The sequence below is a fragment of the Etheostoma spectabile genome, unplaced genomic scaffold (genome assembly GCF_008692095.1).
Source record: "Etheostoma spectabile isolate EspeVRDwgs_2016 unplaced genomic scaffold, UIUC_Espe_1.0 scaffold00569625, whole genome shotgun sequence".
NCBI classification, from domain to species: domain Eukaryota; kingdom Metazoa; phylum Chordata; class Actinopteri; order Perciformes; family Percidae; genus Etheostoma; species Etheostoma spectabile.
Window position 1 is genome coordinate 2,198 of NW_022605228.1, and position 21,520 is coordinate 23,717.

The following is a 21,520-nucleotide window of genomic DNA, read 5'->3' on the forward strand; positions in this document are numbered from 1 at the left end:
AATTTCAACATGGTATGAGACACAAATAATAGATTTAATATTTTAGGTAGTACAAGTATACCTAACAACCTATAACTGACAACATGCTGCGTGATGGAGCAGTGGAAATCACAAAAATGTCACAAGCAGATATTCGTGAAATATGGGGGGGACAACAGAGCAGATAGGACAATTTAGGAGAAGCAACCATTTCTGACATTAGTCCTGAAAATACTTATATAATACAGTATTGAAGTGGGCAAGGTTTTAATGGGGTAGCAAGGCTCTAGAGTGCAAATGTTGATCACTTTTTAAAATTGTTTCAGAGATGGTTTTGTGTGACTTAATAGTCTAGTCACACACTAGGGATTTGCAAATATGCCTCTTTGTTTGTTGATATATCACTTTCATTTCTCAGTTATTTATGCTTAGGCGGTCGAAAACTGGCAGTCGAATAGCTTCTACTGTTTCATTTTGTTTGTTACCTGCACGTCTGGTCTAAAATCGATCGACTGGATAAATCATTGTCACCCAGCTCCAGCCGGATCCATATCTTGTCTGGTTTGAGTTGTTTTGTCAGGAATCATTTTTAAGTGAAGAATGAACAGATGAATTAACAGGAACTCTCTCCTCTCCTGTATAGCATTAGGTGCAGCATATGGGACAGCGAAGAGCGGCACAGGCATCGCTGCCATGTCCGTGATGCGGCCAGAGCTCATCATGAAGTCCATCATCCCCGTGGTCATGGCTGGTATCATAGCCATCTACGGGCTGGTAGTGGCTGTGCTGATAGCAAACAACATCTCTGAGAGAGTCACCCTTTACAAGTAAGATGAAGCTCTGATACAGTAGTCAATTAGAACAGTTTCAGTCATGTAATTAGGGGCCGAGCAGCGAAGCTGTGTGGACCCTATTGTTTTTGCCTGTATTATTCTTCTTCCTAAGAAATCCATGTTCCCATGCACAAAAACTCACCAAACTATGCTGAACGTATTCAGTGTGATTTTGTGTTCTAATTGTCCTGATGGTGGCGCTACAACAGTCATCCAAAATTCTAAACTTAAAAAATGTATAACAAATCAGCCGTACATGCTACTACGTCGCAACTTATGCCAAACTGTAGCCCCAATAAGCAAAAAAACTACGCTCTGCTGTTACCCTGTATCAATTTTGAAGTCTATTACTCTTTTGCAAAAACATCTTAAACCTATCTACTAGGGGTGTAAAATATATATACACACATACAATCTATCTCGGTAGAGCTTGAACTGCGATTTGAATATGAATCAGTTTTTTGCACACCCCTACTATCTACTCCCACATGTTTGGGCAACTTCGTCTTCAGACTGTCCTCCACAAATAAACTTTTTACTGCGTACAGTAGTGTTAGCAAATATTAAAAATAAAGAATTTCAGAATTCTATCTAAAAAAAAAGAAAATTGAATAAACTTATTTTTTAAAATTGTGTCCCCATCTACACATTGCAGTCAATTTAAATAGAGAATCTTTAAACATCAGTTTGGCATTCAGTGATCTTTTGAAAATACATTACAGGCATCTTTATGTTGTCTTAACCAAGTACACAAATTCTCAGAATTTTCTAAAAAGAAATAATGTTTTCACAGCAGCTTTAAATTCTGCATTTTCACACAAGCCTGCTACTTGTCTACTGGGTGCCCATCCAGATAATACCTCCCTGACATCAGAACCTGCCTACAGCCTCAATGGTTCCAACTTCGAGCCCATGGTGTGGCAAAACGATCATACACAGATCTAACCAGACATTGTGTTGTGGACAGCTGCCCTGCATATTTTAGATGTGTGTCTGCATTAACACACCAGACTCAGTCCAGTTCCAGTTAATGAAAGTCATGTGATTGAGTCAACCAGGCTCACTCAATAAAATATAGCCCAATAGCTAGAGGAGTCATTCCCTGGACAGCGGCACCCTGAGATCAGTGTTTGCCTTTGGACCTGAAGATTGCAAGTTCAAAGGTCACAAGGTCACATCTCTGCTCGTTATTTGTGTAAATCGAGAAACATTTCATACAGCATTTTCTGCATAGTTTGGGTGCTTTTGAGTTGAAGCATACACACATAACCCCACCTCCGTAACTCACAAACACAATAAAGTAAATAAATCCTCAAAATTAAATGAATTCCCCAAAGACATGCATTAGTTAAATAGTGGTTAAGATATTTTTAACCACCACTAGTTCCAGCCACATGATAAATTTAGGCCTTTTTATGTCTTTTGGTCAACTCCGAAGAAAAACGTCTGGCTCTTGTGCTCGCTGAACATTTGATTTCCTTCCTGATGGCCCGTTGGTTTGTTGGGCTCTCTGCTGTGTTATGCTGGGCAGGTAGTGAACAGTTCACTGGTCGGAACTTGTGTTCTGGAAAAGTTTTAGCGCAGTAAGACCAAACGATACAGGCTGTGTAGGCCAGAGAGCCTAAGCCTTAATGGGTTTTGGCAGTATTTTTGGTCCTTCTCGCATTTTATTACATAACAAGATGAATAATGACACCTCAAACAAATCCTTTAAAACATAAACAATGTTTTTGACCGCTCAAGCACCCAGCTGTTGAAATTTCCGAATGCCTTCCTACAGTTGTTTAATAAAAGTGGGCTTTCCACACAAAAACGTAGCCTACATGTGTCATTAGTAAGAGAAAAAAGGAGATTTTAACTGTGTTGGGCTCGGACAGAAATTCAGCCCAATCCGGACTCTAATAGATGGGGCAGCTAGTGGCCCCAAATAACATTTGATTGAATACATTTACGTATGCATCCCAAAGTTCCCGAACAGAATGGGGGGGGGGGAGAGGGACTCATAAATAATTGTTTAACATACAGTATATTTTATTATTATGTAAATGTTGATATGTTTCGGACTTACCCTGTGCAATAACGGTGCTCTTTTCTTTGTTTCTCTCCAACAGGAGTTTCCTGCATCTCGGTGCTGGTCTGAGTGTGGGCCTGAGTGGTCTGGCGGCCGGGTTTGCCATTGGCATTGTGGGCGACGCCGGTGTGAGAGGCACCGCCCAGCAGCCCCGGCTTTTCGTGGGCATGATCCTGATCCTGATTTTCGCCGAGGTGCTGGGGCTTTACGGCCTCATCGTGGCCCTCATCCTATCTACAAAATAATAGGTGTCCGAATCAAACACCATCTCATTCATTCCACATCAAAGCAGCAAGAACAAATAGGAGATTTTCACCTACTTTCCATTACACCCCATGGGTCTGACAGGATGGGATGGCAACAGAAACAAGTTGGCTTGACAGCAGTGTCCTCAGTAGGTGTGATCTATCCATATTGTTTAAAGCCATCCAGTTGTGTCAGGTCTTGTGAGTACTGAACGGGCATGAAGACGTATTGGTTGTTGTGGGATGATGTGTGGACAGTCTGCTTGAAAAATCTTTTTTTTTTTTCCCTTTTCTTTTCTGATCTTAACCTGTACAGTGATCCAGAGTCCCTCCACCCCCTGTAAATGTAGTAGCCAGTCTGTGCTGTGAGTGTGGTATCAACGTTTACCCCACTGCCCATTCCCCTCTTTTGGTTTTTGTTTTCTGTTGTTGGGTTTGATTGTCATTTCCAGATTGCTGAAGATTCGTGCACATTAGTATTTTATTTTATCATGTTTTTTTGGGACCAGTTTTTTTTTATCACAGTGGTGAGGAGCTGTCAATACATATTTTTTGTCACTATTTATGGAAAGTTATGAAGATTTTGACTTAATGAAACTGTCTAAATGGAACACTGTTTATTGAATACCCTATATATATATATAAATATAAAATATATAAATTATCTGTGTATAGTTAGATTAATTGCACTGTGGGTAATTGTTCTAAGTGCTTGGAATTCCTCTGGATGTAGTGTGATTATTAATGGAGGATGTCCACATGTTGACCGCGTGTGTGCGTGTGTGAATGACCTGAGTGAATAATGTGTGTGCAAGTCTTTGTTTAATATGACATTCTCAAACACTAGCATCGTTTACCTGTAGTGCTGCGGTCTTGATTTTTTTTGTTTGTTTTGTTTAAGATGAGAGCTCACTGTTCAGCCATGCCTGTCAGATTTCCAAATAAACTCAACCTCCTCCAGAACATCATTGTTGACTCGTAATTGTTTTGGCTGATATTAATAGGATGACTAAACTAATCGTGCCAACGTCATTTAGACAGTTTCAAGCACTAGGGTATTAAGTGTTAATAAAATTGACAGCAAGATGAAAGAAATGAGAGAATCCCAATAGTTATTACATTACATCCTGAGGGGGATGAGAGTTGTCTCAATAATATTTTTATTAAAGCGTGTGTTGATATGCTACGTATAAGATTGAAGAGAATTGCCTCCTGCTGCAGTATTTAAAAGTTGAAATTAAACAAAGACATGCATAGTTAATAGTTGTGTGGTGCATAAAGAGTGTCTTTGTTTTTATTCCTAGCTGCATGCAACTCTCACAAGCACCTGGGGAGCTTCAACAGTCTTCTCAGTGAATTTTGATTAATAAATGCTACTGCATATGTTAGCCAACTCATTCACTTCCTCTTTACTCTGGATACATATGCTGTCCCATGTTTTCCCCCACTCTCATCAATTATAAAAACATAAATGGGATTGGGAGTGAACTAATGACTCAGACAGTCAACTAAGATTAATCAAGAGCTCCAGAAGCTTGATGTTCCGGGAACTCGATCAGCACAGAATCCAAGAAAGCCCTGGAAATGTAAGAGATAAAAACAAAGGAGCAGTGCTGTTCACACTGCCCTGTAGCAAATTTTACATTTAAACATCAAATCCTCTGAGCTATAAATAGCTACTGATGCAAACCAAATGCAGCAGAATGCATTATGCTAAATGGCATTTCAAACAATGATACCCACATGTATGAGCTAACTTTCTTTTCATTTTGTTAAAGGGTATTTTTAGGGTTCTTCCATTTTTACACTTCTACGTCACTACATTTCAGAGGTCAACATTGTACTTTTTGTTCCACTACATACAAGTTACTAGTTACTTTTTAGATTAGGATTTTAATTACAAAATAGTTTAGTTTAAGAGTTTAAATGATGATTTAATGATTTATATGATTGTATTTAGATAACACTATCAGCAACAACAAGACATGATGTAAATATGTATATACAGTATAAAGTTACAGTATTAATAGAGGCTTATGGAGCAACAATAACGACCCACACATGTATGTATTCCAGTATGAACAGGAGGAACGATTACAGCAAACCAAAACCTTTTTCAATGTTCATGGAGGTACCTGACCATATGGTTTTCAGACGCACTTAAAAAATTGTGAACCTACCGGTATATCATTTAAGTACATTTGATGTCTAGTACTTCTGTAAATCTACATAAGTAACACTTTGAACATTTTTTAATTGCTATCTAAGTAAATGGTCAGATTATGAATACTTTTTCCACCACTAAATATGTAATATAATGATTAAAACACTCGTGGACAAGCTTCATACTAAATAACTAACAATAACTCATTTCAATATGTTTTTTATGCAGAACTTCTACTTTTATTGGAGTTATTTTGTGATCTTATAACGTGTTTTTACTTAAATCACATCTAAATAAAACTTAGCACAAAAGTAAGGAAATTTGTGTTTGTGCATTATATTATTTCTATGTGGTAAAAGGGCTTTCTGGCAATAAATCTTATACCGTTGGTTATACCATTTATGGGATGAATAGCAGAGCGCTCTGTCAATGCCAAACAGCTTTTCTTTGCTGTTGCTATTGCCGCTTGTTTTGAGCTTCTGGTACTCCCTGGTGCTGACGATCAGGTGCCTGATTCTGCAACCAGTGGCCATCGATATCTCCACAGTCTGGGACCAAACTCTGTCCTCTAAGATGACAACACTCGCCCCCACAGGGCAGGGTTTATCAGAGACTACTTCCAGAATGTGGGAGTAGAGAGGATGGGATGGCCTGCCAGTAGTCCTGACCTCAACCCCATTGGACACTTGTTGTGGGGTCAGCTTGGATGTGCTTTTGTGCCAAAGTGACCAACACAACCATGTTGGCTGACCAGCGTCAAACGCTGGTTGAAGAATGGGATGCCATCTTCCAGCAGTGTGTTACCAGGCTGGTGACCAGCATGAGGAGGAGGTACCAGACTGTTGTGGCTGTGTATGGTTCTTCCACATGCTACTGAGGCTCCTGTTTGTGAAATGAATAAATTGTTAAATTGCCAATATGTCTTGTTTCTTCAATTTCAATCATCCAATCCACTAAACACCAAACAAATCAATGGCAGAATAAGATGTTTGGCATTGGCAGGGAAGATTTGGCAAATATTTCATGGGCGCAAACACACATACTCAGCGCTGCTGCTCATCCCACAAATGCATGTTCCTCAGGAATGGGGAACCATTTGAAAGAGAACTAAACGGGCTTTCCAACGGTATAAGATGTATTGCCAAAAGGCCTTGTTACCACAGAGAAATAATCTACCAAACAAAAATGTCCTTACTTTTTGTGCCAAGTTACTTCTTGTAAAAACAACCCAACTTGTTCATGTATTGACAGGAGTCTTTGTGTATTAAAAACTTCCTGTGAAGGAGACAATGGCCTACCTGGCTGTTATTGTATACGATAAGACTGGTGTATAGTAGGCAATGGAAAAAAGAAGCTATATAACATGGATGTATTAAGAGAACAATCTAGCCACTCAATAATTAGTTGTCGCCTATGCTGCATTTACCTACTCCTCGGATGTTCCCATTTACCGATTTGGGAAGTCGTTCTTCCTTTTGATGATCTTTACTGTAGTTAAAAAAAACATGGACGCTACAAAGAAGATGTTTTATTGAGAAGATTTATTGTATTGTAATGCTCAAAACTTTCAATCTACGCGTCAGCAGCTGTTTTGTTCCAAACAGTAAAAATACAAAAGCTTTAACTAGGTCAATCTACGTGGACAGTAACTACCGGTTACAACATAATAACGTATTAGAAATTTTAAATTAACCTTATATGTGAGCAAAAAAATGCAACACGTATGCAACACGTGAATTAATACAAACATTGTTTTACCATTAACCTACAATTACATTTCGTCCGCCATATTACTGCGTAATAGCACCATGGATGTATAAGAGAACAGAGAGAGAGAACATGACGCCGACTCGTGTAGCAAACATTTCGCCGACTTTCTGAATTGTTGATCTGACTTGAGGGACATTAAGGTGATTTTTCCCTTAGGGTGCTATTTTTTCCAATTATTCCGACACAACCCGAATGCAGCGTAACTATCTAGCAATAGGAGGCTTCCAGGAACAACAACGTCTCACTCTGATGTGCTGTCAGTGATTTTCCGTGAACGCTGGTTGTGAACAACAGGCAGGTAACGTTAACCCAATCATTTAATCCAGTACTGATAGCTGCACGCAGCTAACGAAAGCTAACTAACTTTAGCTAGTTTACGCTAGCTAGTTCTGAATCTGCAGCACCAGCCAAGTTTTTCCGCCCCCGGGACACCCTTCCCTTAATACATGGCTTATAACGTTACGTTAACACGCGAACGCACGGTAGACAAGCTTTTACACACGCGTAGCCAGCACCCTGAGTTCAATTGTGATGTCTCTGACCTTGTTATAGCCTGCTAACATGTTCATGCATGCGTTAGTTAGCTGCTCCTGTTAGCTAGGCTAGGTAGCTAACGTTGACTAGAGCTAGTTAGGAAAACAACATCATGCCAATTTTACTGATGACTACAGCTCTGTAGACAGGGACCAGACTACTTACATTTACTTAGCGCTAAATTAAATAGGATGAGTTACAGTAGGTGTATGTATGTAACGGGACCCACTAAATGTCTCATTGGGCCAAATTGCATTTGATACGATTGTATAAAAAATATAAATAAACTGATCAGTGTCATGAAGGTTCAAATAGTAATAAGGTAGCTACGTTACCGAAAAAGTGTAATAAAATGTGGTGAGATAAGTGGTTCCCAAAATGAGGGTCCTTAAAGGGGTTTTTCATGGGATCCCCAGCCAAAAGAGGAATAATTCCATAAGTAACACAATGACAGAATGTATATACTATTTGGGTTTCTGTAATAAGCAATATAAAAGGACAACAATGTAAAAAGCTACCCAGGTTAACTGCTACAGGGACTTCAGTGTCGATGGTAACCATCATTTTGTCTTTCAGCAGCTGGACTGATGCTGTTCTTCCAGCATCTGAACTGAACTTGAACTGATTGGCAAGCTCTTGTATTGGTGAGACTCTGTTGCTGCCATGTCAAGGCGAAGCAGGAATAGTCGTGCATGGCGATATGTTTGTGGTGGGATACGACGGGATGCTGATGCTCAGGCACTTGAAGAATGGAGCTATGACCGCCTAGAGGTAAGCATACAAAGGCTGCAGTTTTCCCCTGGACCTAAAGCTCGGAACGAATATGTAGCGTCAGTGGACACTGGAGTTTTTGCTGAAGATAGGATGTGTCACCATGAGAAGACGGACAAAATTCACCTCAGGAATCCCTGTCAGACTTAAAGCCTCTAACTGGCCTTTGGCCATTATATTCAGTGTATGTTGTTGTTTGCATGTTTTGTATCAGAACCAATACATTTTTCCACAGAAAAGAATACAACACAATGTCTGCATTTCACTATTCAATTTTAGAGAAAATGCATACATTTTCCAATGCAGTGCCCAAGTTTGGCTTTGTAGCTGCCTAACATCAAAATCAGTGATGTGTTACATAAGCAATGTTGCTGCCGTTTGACTCTGTTTTTGAATTTTATATTTTCCCCAGTACAGTGATTCAGACTCTGAGGCGGATTTTTCAGCAGTGATGGTCCCTCCAGTCCCCAGTGCAGTGCCTGTCACCGGAGAGTCCTACTGTGGCTGTGACTCCCAGGCTGAGACTAACTACAACCCTCGTCTGCGAGGTTTTCACCAGGTTAAAGACTGCCACTGTGGAGAGGATGACCAAGGTACAAGACAACTGCTGCAAATTCAAGAGCCCAATTTATAATAAGGTTGATTAAATGTAAATGGACTGTATTAGTATAGCGCTTTTTTAGTCGTAACGACTACTCAAAGCGCTTTTACAAAGTACAGGAACCCACACACACTATACATGGAACAATTCGGGTTTCAGTGTCTTGCCTAGGGACATTTCGAAATGGGACTGCAGAACCAGGGATCAGACCACCAACCTTCTGATTGGTAGGCGACCGCTCTACCTCCTGAGCCACAGCTGCCCATTAAGAGATATTATTTGAATTACACCTTTGTAAGCCAATTATTGAGATCTTTGATTTGCTCACATATAGATTATATATATATATAATATATATATATATACTTTAGTGGCAATCTGTCCACAAATAATGCCACTGGGTGAAATCTGAAGCCCTTTCCAACTCTTGCTGGTGCAAATAATGAGGTCCGCCGTCGTCGCACGTTTAATCCTTTATTGTACACATTTTTAGATAAAAGTACATACAAAAAGACTGACTTGATTGATTAAAAGCCAAGAACGACAAGATCTAAAAACATTACTCTCACACAGCTGAGGTTGAAAAACTGTGTGGCCTCCCGGATCCAGATTTGCCATCCACCTCACCTGTGATTCCCTTTATTACCTCCAATTAACACCCACAAACAGGTGCGCAGGTGACGTAACAACCAACCATTTACGCAGACCTCCCACCCACACACACACTACACACATAACAAACATATATAGCCAAATTGGCCATTACATATACATTTTGGAACAATGGCTCCATTCCTCACCAGAGGAAAGGAGGATTGGTTCAAGGTAGGTTTGTGCAGATAAATCTTCAGGGAGGAAAACAGTGTAACAATTCATGATACCAATTAAGTCAGATGAGAAAGGCTTGGCTCAGAGTTCTCAGAGAGTGGAATGTAAGAAAATGACAACAGCATATAACATTTCTGTATGCTAATTGACACAAGGTAAAAAAGACAGTTAACAAAAAATATTTCACTTCTTGTATATTCATTGGCCATAAATGACCGAATGACTTCTGACGTTTCAGAGTTTGACTGGGTTTGGGATGCCAACAGCCGATCGACAGCAACATTACTGAGCTGCGACAATCGAAAAGTGAACTTTCACTCTGAATACAGCTGTGGCACAGCAGCAATCCGTGGCTCCAAAGAGCTGGCGGAAGGGCAGCACTTCTGGGAGATCAAGATGACGTCCCCAGTGTATGGAACAGACATGGTAAACCTCTAAAACTACCCTTTTTACATGACCCGTTGTTATTACGTAAAGCTTTTTCTAAAGAAATCCAAACCTAGAGCAAATGTTTTGTCTAAGTGTGTGGAAGATCAAATTTATTTGCCTCTAAATTGTTCTCTATTTCTGTACAGATGGTTGGCATCGGTACTTCTGATGTCAATCTAGACAAATACAGACACACGTTCTGCAGCCTGCTGGGAAAAGATGCAGACAGCTGGGGTCTTTCTTACACTGGTAAGATTAACATGCTGTAATGCTGCAGTAATTTCTCACAATGGATATTGTCTAAGTTGGATATCAGTGGTTGTCTTCCTTTTGTCAGGCTTGTTACTTCATAAAGGAGACAAGATGAACTTCTCCTCCCGGTTCGGACAGGGGTCCATCATTGGAATCCATCTGGACACGTGGCACGGCACACTCACTTTCTTCAAAAATCGCAAGTGTATAGGTTAGTACCAACATGAACACATAACAATCTTTATTTCTAACTTGAATAGAAACATACTGAGATACATACATACAGTTAAAAGCTCAACTTGTCAGTGCTTTCTAGTGGCCAAACTATGTAATGGAGACACTTTCTAAATGACCTCAAACCTAGTTTGGCATTTCTGTACTGCAGTTTCTTTTTGCATATTGGCTGACATATTCACGAATAAAAATCTTTGATAAGCTAATACCTGCCGATATATTGATCTAGTTCTGTGGTGTCCCTCACTGTCAACATTTCTTTTATGTAACGGTTAGCAAAAAGAATACTGTGGCACTAAACTTGAGTAGGTGGCCTGTCTCGTAGCAGAAACAAAACAGTTTATGATGTTGAAAAAGAAAATGTATTTATCTGTCACATCTGGCTGATACTGATTTGGAGCATCAGAGTGGACATCCCTAATCATTTGTGTACACATTTGTACCAATTTACAGACCTCAACAACTGCCTCTTAAGCATATTTGTAACATTGTATTATATCATATGGCCATATGTATGAAACATACCTGTGTACACATCTGTTTAGTAGAGATTATTTGCCAACTGTAATACATACGTACATAAGATATTAAACATTAACATAAAAAATGGTCACCATTCTGGTTCTAGGTGTTGCTGCCACAGAGCTACAAAATAAGAGGTTTTATCCGATGGCGTGCTCCACAGCAGCGAAGAGCAGCATGAAGGTGATCAGATCCTGCTCTGCGTCCACCTCCCTGCTGTACCTTTGCTGTGCTCGCCTTCGCCAGCTGCTGCCGGACTGTATGGACACCCTGGATGTGTTACCCCTGCCGCCCGGCCTTCGCCAGTTGCTCCACAACAAACTGGGTTGGGTGCTCAGTCTCAACAGTGGCACCACAGATGGAGCCCCAGACGGGCCCGAGCGCCCCCCACGCTTGCCTGTCCCCCCTTTGGCTGGACCGTCCTCCTCTGAGAGTGACTCGGAGGGTTGTACGTCTGACCCCGAAGCCTGTCAGAGGAAGAGATGCCGCTGGACATGACTGGACAGCTCGACTGCTACCTCCTCTTAAACACTGGCAGACGTTAATGTCCTGTGGTGTCTAATCTAGTGTTTCCTACCTGCCTCAAGCTTTCCTCAACGTCAATGTTATCCAGTAGTGAAGAAAATAACCAGGATGGGAGTGGTACCTAGGTGGAAAACTGTGAAGGTAGTATTTCTGCCTACACGCTTTTACTGTGATCTTCTCTCATGCCATTCAGATATCTTCATGCTTCATACATTCAGTATACAAACCAGCTTTAGTAATAAGTGAAAAAATGTGGTGTTATGTTGTTAGCTATCATAATTTGTTGCAATTATGTATGGGGATTAGGGAAATGGTGCAGGAATGGACTGTACAGTGTAACACTGAAGTCAAGTATGGCCACATTTTTGTGGTCATCATGATATATTTGCAAAAAGGGGTTCAAAAAGAGGAGACTGTATATTTTATGTGTTTTAAACCTGTATGCAAATAACGTATATTGTTCTCAACCTCAATGTTATCAATGCATTATCATAGTAATCTGTTACCTGTTTTACTTGCATCTGCAAATTTTTTGTTAGGTTGCCAAAGTGAGAATGAGTGGGGCACTATGTCCTGTGAGTGGAATCTACACACAATAGGTCATAAAATATTCTTTATCTCTTACCCACAGGTTACAGCTCTTACGCAAAAACTTAACAATAACACAACAATCAAAAAATGTTTAGACAGATCATAAACTTGAGAAATGTTAGTAAGAGGTGAAATGAACCTGAATGTACTGTACTTTTAGTCCTTCAACAATTAAAATATATACAGTACATTTTGTGTTTCATAGAGCAGCCATCATCTCCAAACAATTTTGATTCCTTTTCAGATTCAATTCTATATTTCTTGAGAAATAAAGTTACGAGTCAAACATTTGTTACGTTTATGGAAGTTAATGGATTTAGAAAGTCTCCTGTTAAAATGTTATGCTTCTTGTTTGTAGAAACTCTGGATTATTATTATTATTATTTTTTTTAAGATGTAAGCAGTAGTATACATTATTTGGTGTAGCTCTTTTAAAACCGAACATGAGACAAGCAAGCCACACAGAAGAGACTGCCACACAAAGTAACTTTCCATTGCTGTTATTGTTTTTTAGAACTTTTTAAAAAGTTAGTTTCTTTAATTGACAAAATATAATATTCTGAGCAGTTTTAATGTTTTTTTTGTACTGATCTTTTTATGCAAGTATGTTCTTTTGGTTTTCCCAAGGCCTTGTTCCATCACTTCCTTCACCAACTCCTCTTGACTGTAATTCATTAAGGTCGTACTCTATTCTGAATCCTTCTAGTGTCCAACACTCAGCCCCGGTTGGCCTTACAGTTGGCTGTAAAAAGTTCCTTGTTAAAGGAGAACTGTGGTCAGCATTAATAATATTCCAATGATGATAGAGGTTTTTACAGCAGAAAATTAGTTTTAAAATGGTTATAGAAACTCCTCACACTGCTCCTGCAGCATTATCTACCACGTAGCTCTCAGTGTGCTTTGTGTGTTTCTAACAATATATAATTTTTAAAATATGGCAAAAAACAGTTTACATAATGCCTGCACGATTAATCGTTAAAAAATTGCGATCTCAATTCACCCTGTTTACAATTACATTTTTTAAATAACTTAGAAATATATATATATATATATGTGTGTGTGTATGTATGTATTTCAAAGTTGTTGTTTTTTTAATGACTTTGATCCTAATTAATTTTTACGGGCCAACTGCATCACAAACGCTACTACTTTCTTCCGTGAGTTTTGAACATGGTCTGTATAAAATAGGTGTCAAAGCGCTCCCAAGCGCTGCAATGCTCTCCCTTCTCTTCATCGAATCTATGTTTGGTATTGCCAATTTTTTTTATTTTTGTCATGGTTCATGTGTGCAATAAACATTACACTTTGTGAGAAAGAAATCATGGCAGACAATCGTGAGATCCGTTCTAAGATAAAGAAATCGTGATTCATATTTTTCCCTGAATTGTGCAGACCTATTTTACATATTGAGCACATGAAACAACAGTTGGTAGATTATACTGCAGGAGTGGTTTGCAGTGTTTCTGTGGGTGTTTTGATTTTTTTTTTTTTTTTTTTTGTAATCTACAAAACCTTTATGGCCACCTTTCAATAAGATCAATTCAAGTATAACTTGATCATAATTGACTAAGAAGGTGAATGTTACCCCTGGCTCGAATATGTAAATAATTCTTATTTTTTCTTTCTTTGGAGTATCAAAACCAACACCAAGTATTAAATAGTGTTTGACCCAGATGTTGAAGCTACAATTTTGAAGCCAACTGCTGCCTCAGTCACCATTCTTTGATCATGTTCACTCCTCAAGGATCTTAAGTAGACATACACAAAGATTTAAGGTACTATGCAATACAGGCATCTTCTATGATAATGTATTTTAGAAGGAAGGCATGTTTTAAGATGATGGAGGCACTGACACAACAACAGCTGTGAAGGTACCAGAGGACCATGATCATTAGTGATATGACACACTTAATCATGTCCAGTTGTGTGATTTATCAGATTTATCCCTAAAGATCTAGTAATGTAACCACCAAGAGGTTAATTGTAGTCCAGTAGATTTATTATTTTTGTCTTTTTTCACAGTATTTGTCTTCACATTAATGCATCCAAGCACTTTTTCTTACTGTTGTACTGTAAATAGAAAGAAATTCTATGTGTTTCTTCTGTACCATGTCATATTAATAATACTGTATCTGAAGGCCTTTACCCGCCTTTTTCTGTATAACTTATCAGCATGATTTTTAGCTGAAAATAAAATTAATGCTAAACATGCACAAAGGGCTGTATGGATTTATTAATCACCAGTGAAACTGGTACCAAGGGAATTTCAATCATCTTATTATCACATAAAACACTTAGAGTTTGGATTGCTCTTTTACTTTTGATTATACATCAAATATTGCAGTAACATTTAAATGCAAATGGCATAAATGGCCTGGAATTTAACCATTTTCCTTTATGAATACAACACTTCCCGAGTAAAATAAACATTAGATTTGTGGAACTTCTGTCCATTGTGTGGTTAAAATTAACATTAAATGGAAACGATTAATTTTCGTTCCAACTGTCCATGTTAGTTGAGTCAGTTAAAAACATCCTCGAAACACTTTCCTTGACAATTCCATACCCATATCAATTTTAAATCTTTGAAGTAAAATCTGTGAAAAGGCCAAGACTACCATCATTTCTTGAAGTAATTTAGAGACTGCATCTGACATTATAGAACATTTATTTGGTTAAATGGGTATTCAGAAATCATGTTGAAAATCTTTATTAAATCTTTATTATCTTATCTAATAACAACAATATTATTCCATTATTCCTCCAGTGAAATTAATAATGAGCTACCTGAAGTCTCCTACTTAATTTATCGCATGCGGAACAAAAAGTTCCCCGGCCGTTCACAGGGGAATCTTTGCCGTCGGACAAAGTGAGCGGAAGTTGTGTGCCTCGCTTGCGGAGGTCAAGTTAAATTTCTTCTGCTCGTCAGAGACATTCAGGTATTTTTAATTCCGGATATTTACATAGTATGAAAAGTATCGATAGTTTGGCAATAGTTAATATTTTAATCAGTCGGTTATGTTAATATCTGTCAGTCGGTGTGAGTGTTGGAAAGGAAGTTTATAATATCAGGTGTTTTTACCGCTAGCTAACACATGCTCAGCTTATGTTAGCCTTGTTGACGTTACCGTTACGTCAGGGCTGTTCATGCTTTCCACTGAGGATCCATGCTCCCAGGTTGACATGAATCAGCTTTTATCTGTAGAGCTGCTACGTTCAGGTGTTCCGCTAATGTTACATAACTCACTGTAACCTCTTGTAGGAGTAACCGCTGCTTATCAGTGAGGCTTGTGGAGCAGCTGCACATCAGCCAGTCATGGCGAAGAAAAAGCGCCTTCGCCTCATAGCAGAAATGGCTCGGAAGATCCGGGCGTACCGAGAGCTGAAGTCCCGGCCGCGGGAGTCCCAGAAGTACGCCCTGGACTATGAGACGATGAAGCGGCCTCACACAGGAAAGATGCTGCCTGTGCTGGCCTGGCAGGATGTCCGCAGGGAGACCCGCCTCTTCTCTCTGCTGGCAGGCATGAGGCTGTTCGGAGTGGGCCGCCTCTTTACCCGCAAGTCCTGGTTGGAGGACCACACAGAGCCCAGCTACTGGCAGATCACCAAGGTCAAGGTGGACTACACATCTGAGGTGAGAGCGGGACATATCCATGCACTGCCACTGAGTGTGGAGTCTGCGTATTATCATCTTAGGTGTAGAATTGGGTGAAAAAAGGTCTGATAGGATATTTGTAACCCAATGACCCCTGATTCTTGGGTTTTTTAGAACATGGATCACGGCAGAGCATGGGGGATCCTCACCCACAAAGGTAAGATTGATTGAACCTGTTTATTTGATTTTCAGCAGCCTTTTGGGAGTTACACTCAAATAAACTTCATGTAGTGACTGTGTTTAATGTTGTGCTTTGCAGGAAAACAGGAGAGCGAGGTCAAGGAGATAGACAAGGTGATGTACCATGACTGGCGCCTGGTTCCCAAACACATGGAGCACCAGATCAAGGACTTTAAGCCGCTCCCGGAGCCGCCTGTGCGCTACGTCCCCTACCCGCCCCTGCTTCGCGCTATGCTGCTGGCCCAGTACAAGAAGGCAGTAGGCAGCGTAGTGGCCGAGGAGCCAACCTTGCCTTTAAAGAGGGACGTCCTGCTCAACAAAGACTATTTCCGCAAGCAGGAACAAGAGACGCAGAGGACCGAGGGGACAGCGGTGTGATAGTTGTGGTTCTGAAGATGCAAATCTTGGACGTTTTGAACCAAATGTGTTTTATGTACACTGGAAGCCCTCGGCTCAATCTCCCGATAAATCCTGGACTCAGAGGAGTGCTATTTTCATCTGAAGCAGGCATCTTGTTTGTAATGTGGGTCTGTGTAATGTGGTAAATATTAAATATGAGATGAAATAAAGCCCCTGTCAGTGTTTTTGTGTGTGTGGGCCTGGCTGCCTGCATTAAAGACTAAATCACTTATTTGTACAAAAAAAAAGGAAGGGACAGTAGCTTCCATCAGTGACAACGCAGTCAAACGTGATGTTATTTTGCTTGATTAGAAATCTTCTTGTGTCACGGTTATGTCATATTGAACTCATAATCACAAGTTTCCAATACCATTCCACCTTCCACATCGTTCACGGCAACTTCCTGTTCGTAATTTAGATTTGTCAGAGAGCTTTGATATATCCGAATTGGCCCTTTTATGGAGGTGCTTGATAGCCAAACAAATAAAGATGCTTTGCATCAGCAAATTTATGTTACGTTTGATGTTTTTAAACCTAAATTTATTAGATGTGGTGTTATGTCAATCCAGTGTTTTAGTCCTCATACAACCATATTGCATCTAAAACTTCCCCCATCATATAAATAGCATATTCATTATTTAAAGAACTGACAGATTACATTTCACTGAAAATGTGTTTTGTATAATTTCACGCGACAAATAAATAGATTGGTTGACTAATTGATTGATAACATACGGGCGAAAATGGTCTTCCATGTGTTTGCATTAGATTTGCTCTTGAATGCTCGTGAGCCTCGGGCACACAACGTGCCCGCGCTTAGGGGAAGGCTAGGCTCATGACTAGGATAACGACAAGTAACGTGCGCGTGTCCGTACGTTCCATTAGTCCCTTCTTCAAGTGTCCCATGATTCTCCGTCCACCGGCGACAATGATCTGCCTGTTTTTGTCTGTATTGTCTTACTTAATTCAGCCAGGTTGGTGCTCTATCAGTTTAAACGTCACGTATCGTTCAATGCCATTCCGTTTGACTTTCTCACCGGGTAATATGCTCACAGTTTCCACCATGTGTGAGCAGGAGATGCTAACTTCCTCACTTCAACCGGCGCCTCGGCTAGCTACAAGAAGGAGCAGAGTTGTTAACTGGTGAAATGATGGCGTCATAAAACCTTCAATAACTTTAACAGAGCTTTTGTTAGGTCGCTAGGCTTTGAAGTGCGCATATTAACTATGTGGGTTAAACTATAAGTGTCTATTAAACAGAGGCAATGTAGAGTCGGCGTTAAAGTGTGCATATTAACTGTGTGGTTAAAACTACAGCTAGTTTACTAATCTATTCGTATAGTGGCTACTTTGTCCAACTACCAGCATCGGAACGTTAACGTTAGTCCATGTGCCCTCCCTGTAAAATAAGTGGTTTCATCCTGCATGCAGAACTTAATTGTGTTTCTAAGCACTGTCTCTTGTATGAATGATGCTGCCTCCACCAGTCTATTCCAAGGTGCATGCAAACTAGGTTGTGTGTAGTGGCCGTCATTGTTCACTTTAAACACTTGTTGGTCAGCGTTTTTGCTGTGTGTTATCTGTGATCCTAGGCTGGACCGGTGTAAATGAACGCACCTTCATTGCTGTAAAACGGATGGCGTGCAGCGCAAACTGGTGGGAGAAATCATGCGTCGCTTGAAAAGAGAGGTTTCAAATTGGTGGGACTCAAACTTGTGCAGGTATTTTATGCCTTTTATCCTCCCCTGGGACTTTTGTTTCCAAATAATTTATCAAGGCTAATATAATGAATTTATATATATTTTTTTTTTAACATTTTAATTGAATGTGTATGTCTTGTGTGTCAGGCATCAGAGGACCTTCTCAGGGAACACTACTGGGAACTGAGGAGTAAGCCTTTCTTCAAGGAACTGATGAGCTACATGAGCTCTGGACCAATTGTAGCAATGGTGAGACTCCCACATACTGTACGGGTGGTGTACACAGAATGCTAAAGCATTATTTTTTATCTTACATAATAGGTCATAGTTTACTGTCCTGATACAGCAAGAAAAAAAGTTACTGTTGAGTAGAAATTGTGTTGTGTTTTAAGGTTCACTAGATAGAAAGACTGAAGCAAAGATGCTCGTTTTGAGCCATTTGTTGTCTCCATACATTATTTGATGTTTGTGCTTTGTTCTGCATGCTCTAGTCATGTACATTTCTGTGTTCAGGTGTGGGAGGGTTTGGACGTGGTCAAGACTGCACGCAAGATGTTGGGAGAGACCAATCCTGCTGACTCGCTGCCTGGAACCATCCGAGGAGATTACTGTGTAGAAGTGGGCAGGTAAGATAAGATATAAGGTATAAGGTAGTATAAGGTAAAAAAAGTACCTGTTGGCAGATAGAGATATATATATATATATATATCTCTATCTGCCAACAGGTACTTTTTTTAGTATTACCTTTGTCGAGGTTCCAAGCGAGCTGAGGTGATACCAAAAGTTGACGTGAAAACCTGCAGACTACTGATTGGTTGGAGAGAATCGTCACTAATCACTGTGTCCTCATTACTAGCGATGGACAGACGAGGGGGGGGGGGTGTCTTGAACAAACCCCCCGTGTTTTACATAGTTTAGCGTTGTTTTTAGTGCTGCCTCCAGCTTCTTTTGAAACTAAATTTGTCTTCTGGCTGTGGCAAACAATCACATGTTGAGAATCAAAAACAGCACACCTTCGACGTTCTGTGTGTGTGTGTCACGTTAGGTCACAGCAGTTTCCTGGGGCGTCGCTATGACGACCAGCCACGCTCACCTCACACATGAGGCGGTACTAAATCTATAATGGAAAAAGGAGGACGGGGCACCGCGGGCGGGTTGAGGCGAGTTGAGTAGGCACCACGTAATGGAAAAACGCCATAAGCGCCTTTTAATTTTCATGCTGACATATCACCTGATCCAGGTGTTGCAAACAGTTGCTATTCTTTTTCTGGTAGTAGCTACAGATTTTTGTCATCCCTGGTTTAAGAAAAAGAAGAACCCAAAAAAAAGCTGAATGGGCTCTGTGTCTGAATGCCCTGAACAATGTGTTTTGGTTGTGCGTTGCAGGAACGTGATCCACGGCAGTGACTCTGTGGAGAGCGCCCAGAAGGAAGTCTCTCTGTGGTTTCGACAGAACGAGCTTCACTGCTGGGAGGACAACAGCAGCCACTGGATCTACAACTGACCATCTACATGTGCTGTGTGGGCTCCTGTAGGTATACCAGTGTTTTTTTATACTGGTCATTACAAGATGAATCACATCATACCTCAGAAACATTTTTTTTGGCTTAGTAGCTTGTAGCCACGTGGGAGACAAGGTGTCCTTTTTTTCATACAATTTATTTTGTATCTATCTGAACTACATTTCTGAGGTGAAAATTAATTACAAAGCAAAAATCCACTAAGTGAGCAATACTCATTAACATGACAGTGTCTGCTTCTGTTAGTTTTCATTGTCATCTTACGTAGTCCAGACACTAGCACGTGTTTACAGTTTAAAGCAATGAGCTTGGAATGTGGAGCAATACAATGTTTTGATTTGTGTTTATTGTGGGTTAACGCATCAGGGAATGGCAAGAAAATAGCTGCATTTAAATCCACCCTAAAGGTTGATTTCTAAATATACATGTTTCTCTGTATAGTACTTGCATTGAAAACCCATTAACAGGGAGCAAGGAACACAATGATTGTCTTTCTACACACATGGTTTTTAGTTTCCTGTACGTTTTTAATTCTTTAGATTGTAAAACAGAAGCGTCTTATTTTTGAAACTTTTTTTTTGAAAGTTTCAAAATAAGATGCTTAACAGCTTTCATGACCTCTTATTTTGTAATTTGTCAGGCTTAGTTTCCAAATTTAAGATACTGCACTATATATTATATAATACGCTAATATATTTCATTCAATAAAATTTTTACTTTCTCTAATGACTGCTTTTGTCATATTTGTGCTTTTCTAAAATCCCTGATGCTGTATGAATTGTATTGGAATGGTCTAAAAAATTAAAACAAGTTTAGTCAGTTATGTTTGTTTTTTGAAGTAAGACACACACGCATCATCATACCTTTTTTTTTTTTAAGCACACAAATATGTTTAATATTTAATTCACACAGATAGAGATCAATGCATGAATTTCCATACTGAACAAGAGGATGGGCTTCAGTGTGTCTGGGGATTTACAATAATCCCTGTATACAGAATGACAACACATCACTGTTCACTTGCTTTACAACAAACCGTCTGATCAACAGCCAGTCAGGTGAGAGAAATAAATCTCGGACTGAACCCTTGACACCTTAAACAACCCTTTCAACTGGTTTCATAACTTGTTCACACGACTCTTAACTTACGTCAGGCATTAGTATTTCCTATCATTTGGGGTCTGTTATCGCACATTGCCATTATGTCCTCTTGAAGGTTTTTACTTATGGGTAGAAAATGAGCAAGGTCGTTAATCAAAACTAATAGACGTGACTGCAAAATTGGATGTAAAATATTTTAGGTAACAGCCAAAGAAGTCCAGACTTCGTGGTGAATTTGTTGCACTTTGAGTTTCCATTTGTTACTTGTCGTAAAATGTGACCCCAAACTCATTTGCATCCACTACATCTTAAAGCCAAAACAAGAATTTGTTTTCACTCCCACTCATCCGTAAAGACCTGCACGCATCCATTAACTCCATTTGAACCTATATTGGCATTTATGGTTATTATGGATTGTTGATTGGCTGTTCAGAAACATCGGAGCAATTTCTAGTGGAAATGCAAGTTGGTGTCTTCCACATTTCTGTACCTGCTGTTCTTGTTTTTTTTGTGCATTGAGACATTGAGGCAATTTTGGGGGCTCTGAGCTTTAAGATGAGGTGGTGGCTTTACAGCTGACTGAGAGGAGGAAGAGAAGGAGTAGACTGGGGCAGAT

At 39.8% G+C, this 21,520-nt stretch overlaps 3 protein-coding genes and 1 pseudogene across 6 annotated transcripts; all 4 read left to right on the forward strand.

The window, feature by feature from the left end:
• Positions 1–414: 414 nt before the first annotated feature.
• LOC116685199 (V-type proton ATPase 16 kDa proteolipid subunit) lies at positions 415–4,091 on the forward strand. Its single transcript, XM_032510377.1, has 2 exons — positions 415–806; positions 2,924–4,091. Exons 1-2 carry the CDS (start codon positions 673–675, stop codon positions 3,126–3,128), a joined length of 339 nt encoding a protein of 112 aa, XP_032366268.1. The 5' UTR covers positions 415–672; the 3' UTR covers positions 3,129–4,091.
• A 3,015-nt stretch (positions 4,092–7,106) lies between these two features.
• Positions 7,107–12,471, forward strand: LOC116685197 (SPRY domain-containing SOCS box protein 3). 4 transcript variants are annotated; one of them, XM_032510373.1, is made up of 7 exons: positions 7,107–7,360; positions 8,173–8,367; positions 8,780–8,960; positions 10,035–10,222; positions 10,372–10,474; positions 10,563–10,688; positions 11,340–12,471. In XM_032510373.1, exons 2-7 carry the CDS (start codon positions 8,260–8,262, stop codon positions 11,729–11,731), a joined length of 1,098 nt encoding a protein of 365 aa, XP_032366264.1. In that variant the 5' UTR covers positions 7,107–7,360; positions 8,173–8,259; the 3' UTR covers positions 11,732–12,471. The 4 variants fall into 4 exon arrangements, with proteins under 4 accessions (XP_032366264.1, XP_032366265.1, XP_032366266.1 ...); XM_032510374.1 differs by having other exon boundaries at positions 7,113–7,360; positions 8,176–8,367; XM_032510375.1 differs by having other exon boundaries at positions 7,235–7,356.
• Positions 12,472–15,188: 2,717 nt separating this feature from the next.
• LOC116685200 (28S ribosomal protein S34, mitochondrial) lies at positions 15,189–16,692 on the forward strand. The gene is made up of 4 exons (XM_032510378.1): positions 15,189–15,288; positions 15,612–15,983; positions 16,119–16,161; positions 16,264–16,692. Exons 2-4 carry the CDS (start codon positions 15,666–15,668, stop codon positions 16,560–16,562), a joined length of 660 nt encoding a protein of 219 aa, XP_032366269.1. The 5' UTR covers positions 15,189–15,288; positions 15,612–15,665; the 3' UTR covers positions 16,563–16,692.
• A 749-nt stretch (positions 16,693–17,441) lies between these two features.
• LOC116685201 (nucleoside diphosphate kinase 3-like) lies at positions 17,442–19,859 on the forward strand (annotated as a pseudogene).
• The last annotated feature ends 1,661 nt before the right edge of the window (positions 19,860–21,520 follow it).

What these genes read in the sequence shown, in the direction of transcription:
- LOC116685199 (XM_032510377.1), top strand. Translation starts at nt 673, where the DNA reads ATGTCCGTGATGCGGCCAGAGCTCATCATGAAGTCCATCATCCCCGTG. An exon ending in GAGAGAGTCACCCTTTACAA is followed by an intron (nt 807 to 2,923) that starts GTAAGATGAAGC and finishes TCTCTCCAACAG; the next exon opens with GAGTTTCCTGCATCTCGGTG.
- LOC116685197 (XM_032510373.1), top strand. Translation starts at nt 8,260, where the DNA reads ATGTCAAGGCGAAGCAGGAATAGTCGTGCATGGCGATATGTTTGTGGT. An exon ending in CTGTGGAGAGGATGACCAAG is followed by an intron (nt 8,961 to 10,034) that starts GTACAAGACAAC and finishes CTGACGTTTCAG; the next exon opens with AGTTTGACTGGGTTTGGGAT. An exon ending in CAGTGTATGGAACAGACATG is followed by an intron (nt 10,223 to 10,371) that starts GTAAACCTCTAA and finishes ATTTCTGTACAG; the next exon opens with ATGGTTGGCATCGGTACTTC.
- LOC116685200 (XM_032510378.1), top strand. Translation starts at nt 15,666, where the DNA reads ATGGCGAAGAAAAAGCGCCTTCGCCTCATAGCAGAAATGGCTCGGAAG. An exon ending in AGGTGGACTACACATCTGAG is followed by an intron (nt 15,984 to 16,118) that starts GTGAGAGCGGGA and finishes TGGGTTTTTTAG; the next exon opens with AACATGGATCACGGCAGAGC. An exon ending in GGGGATCCTCACCCACAAAG is followed by an intron (nt 16,162 to 16,263) that starts GTAAGATTGATT and finishes TGTGCTTTGCAG; the next exon opens with GAAAACAGGAGAGCGAGGTC.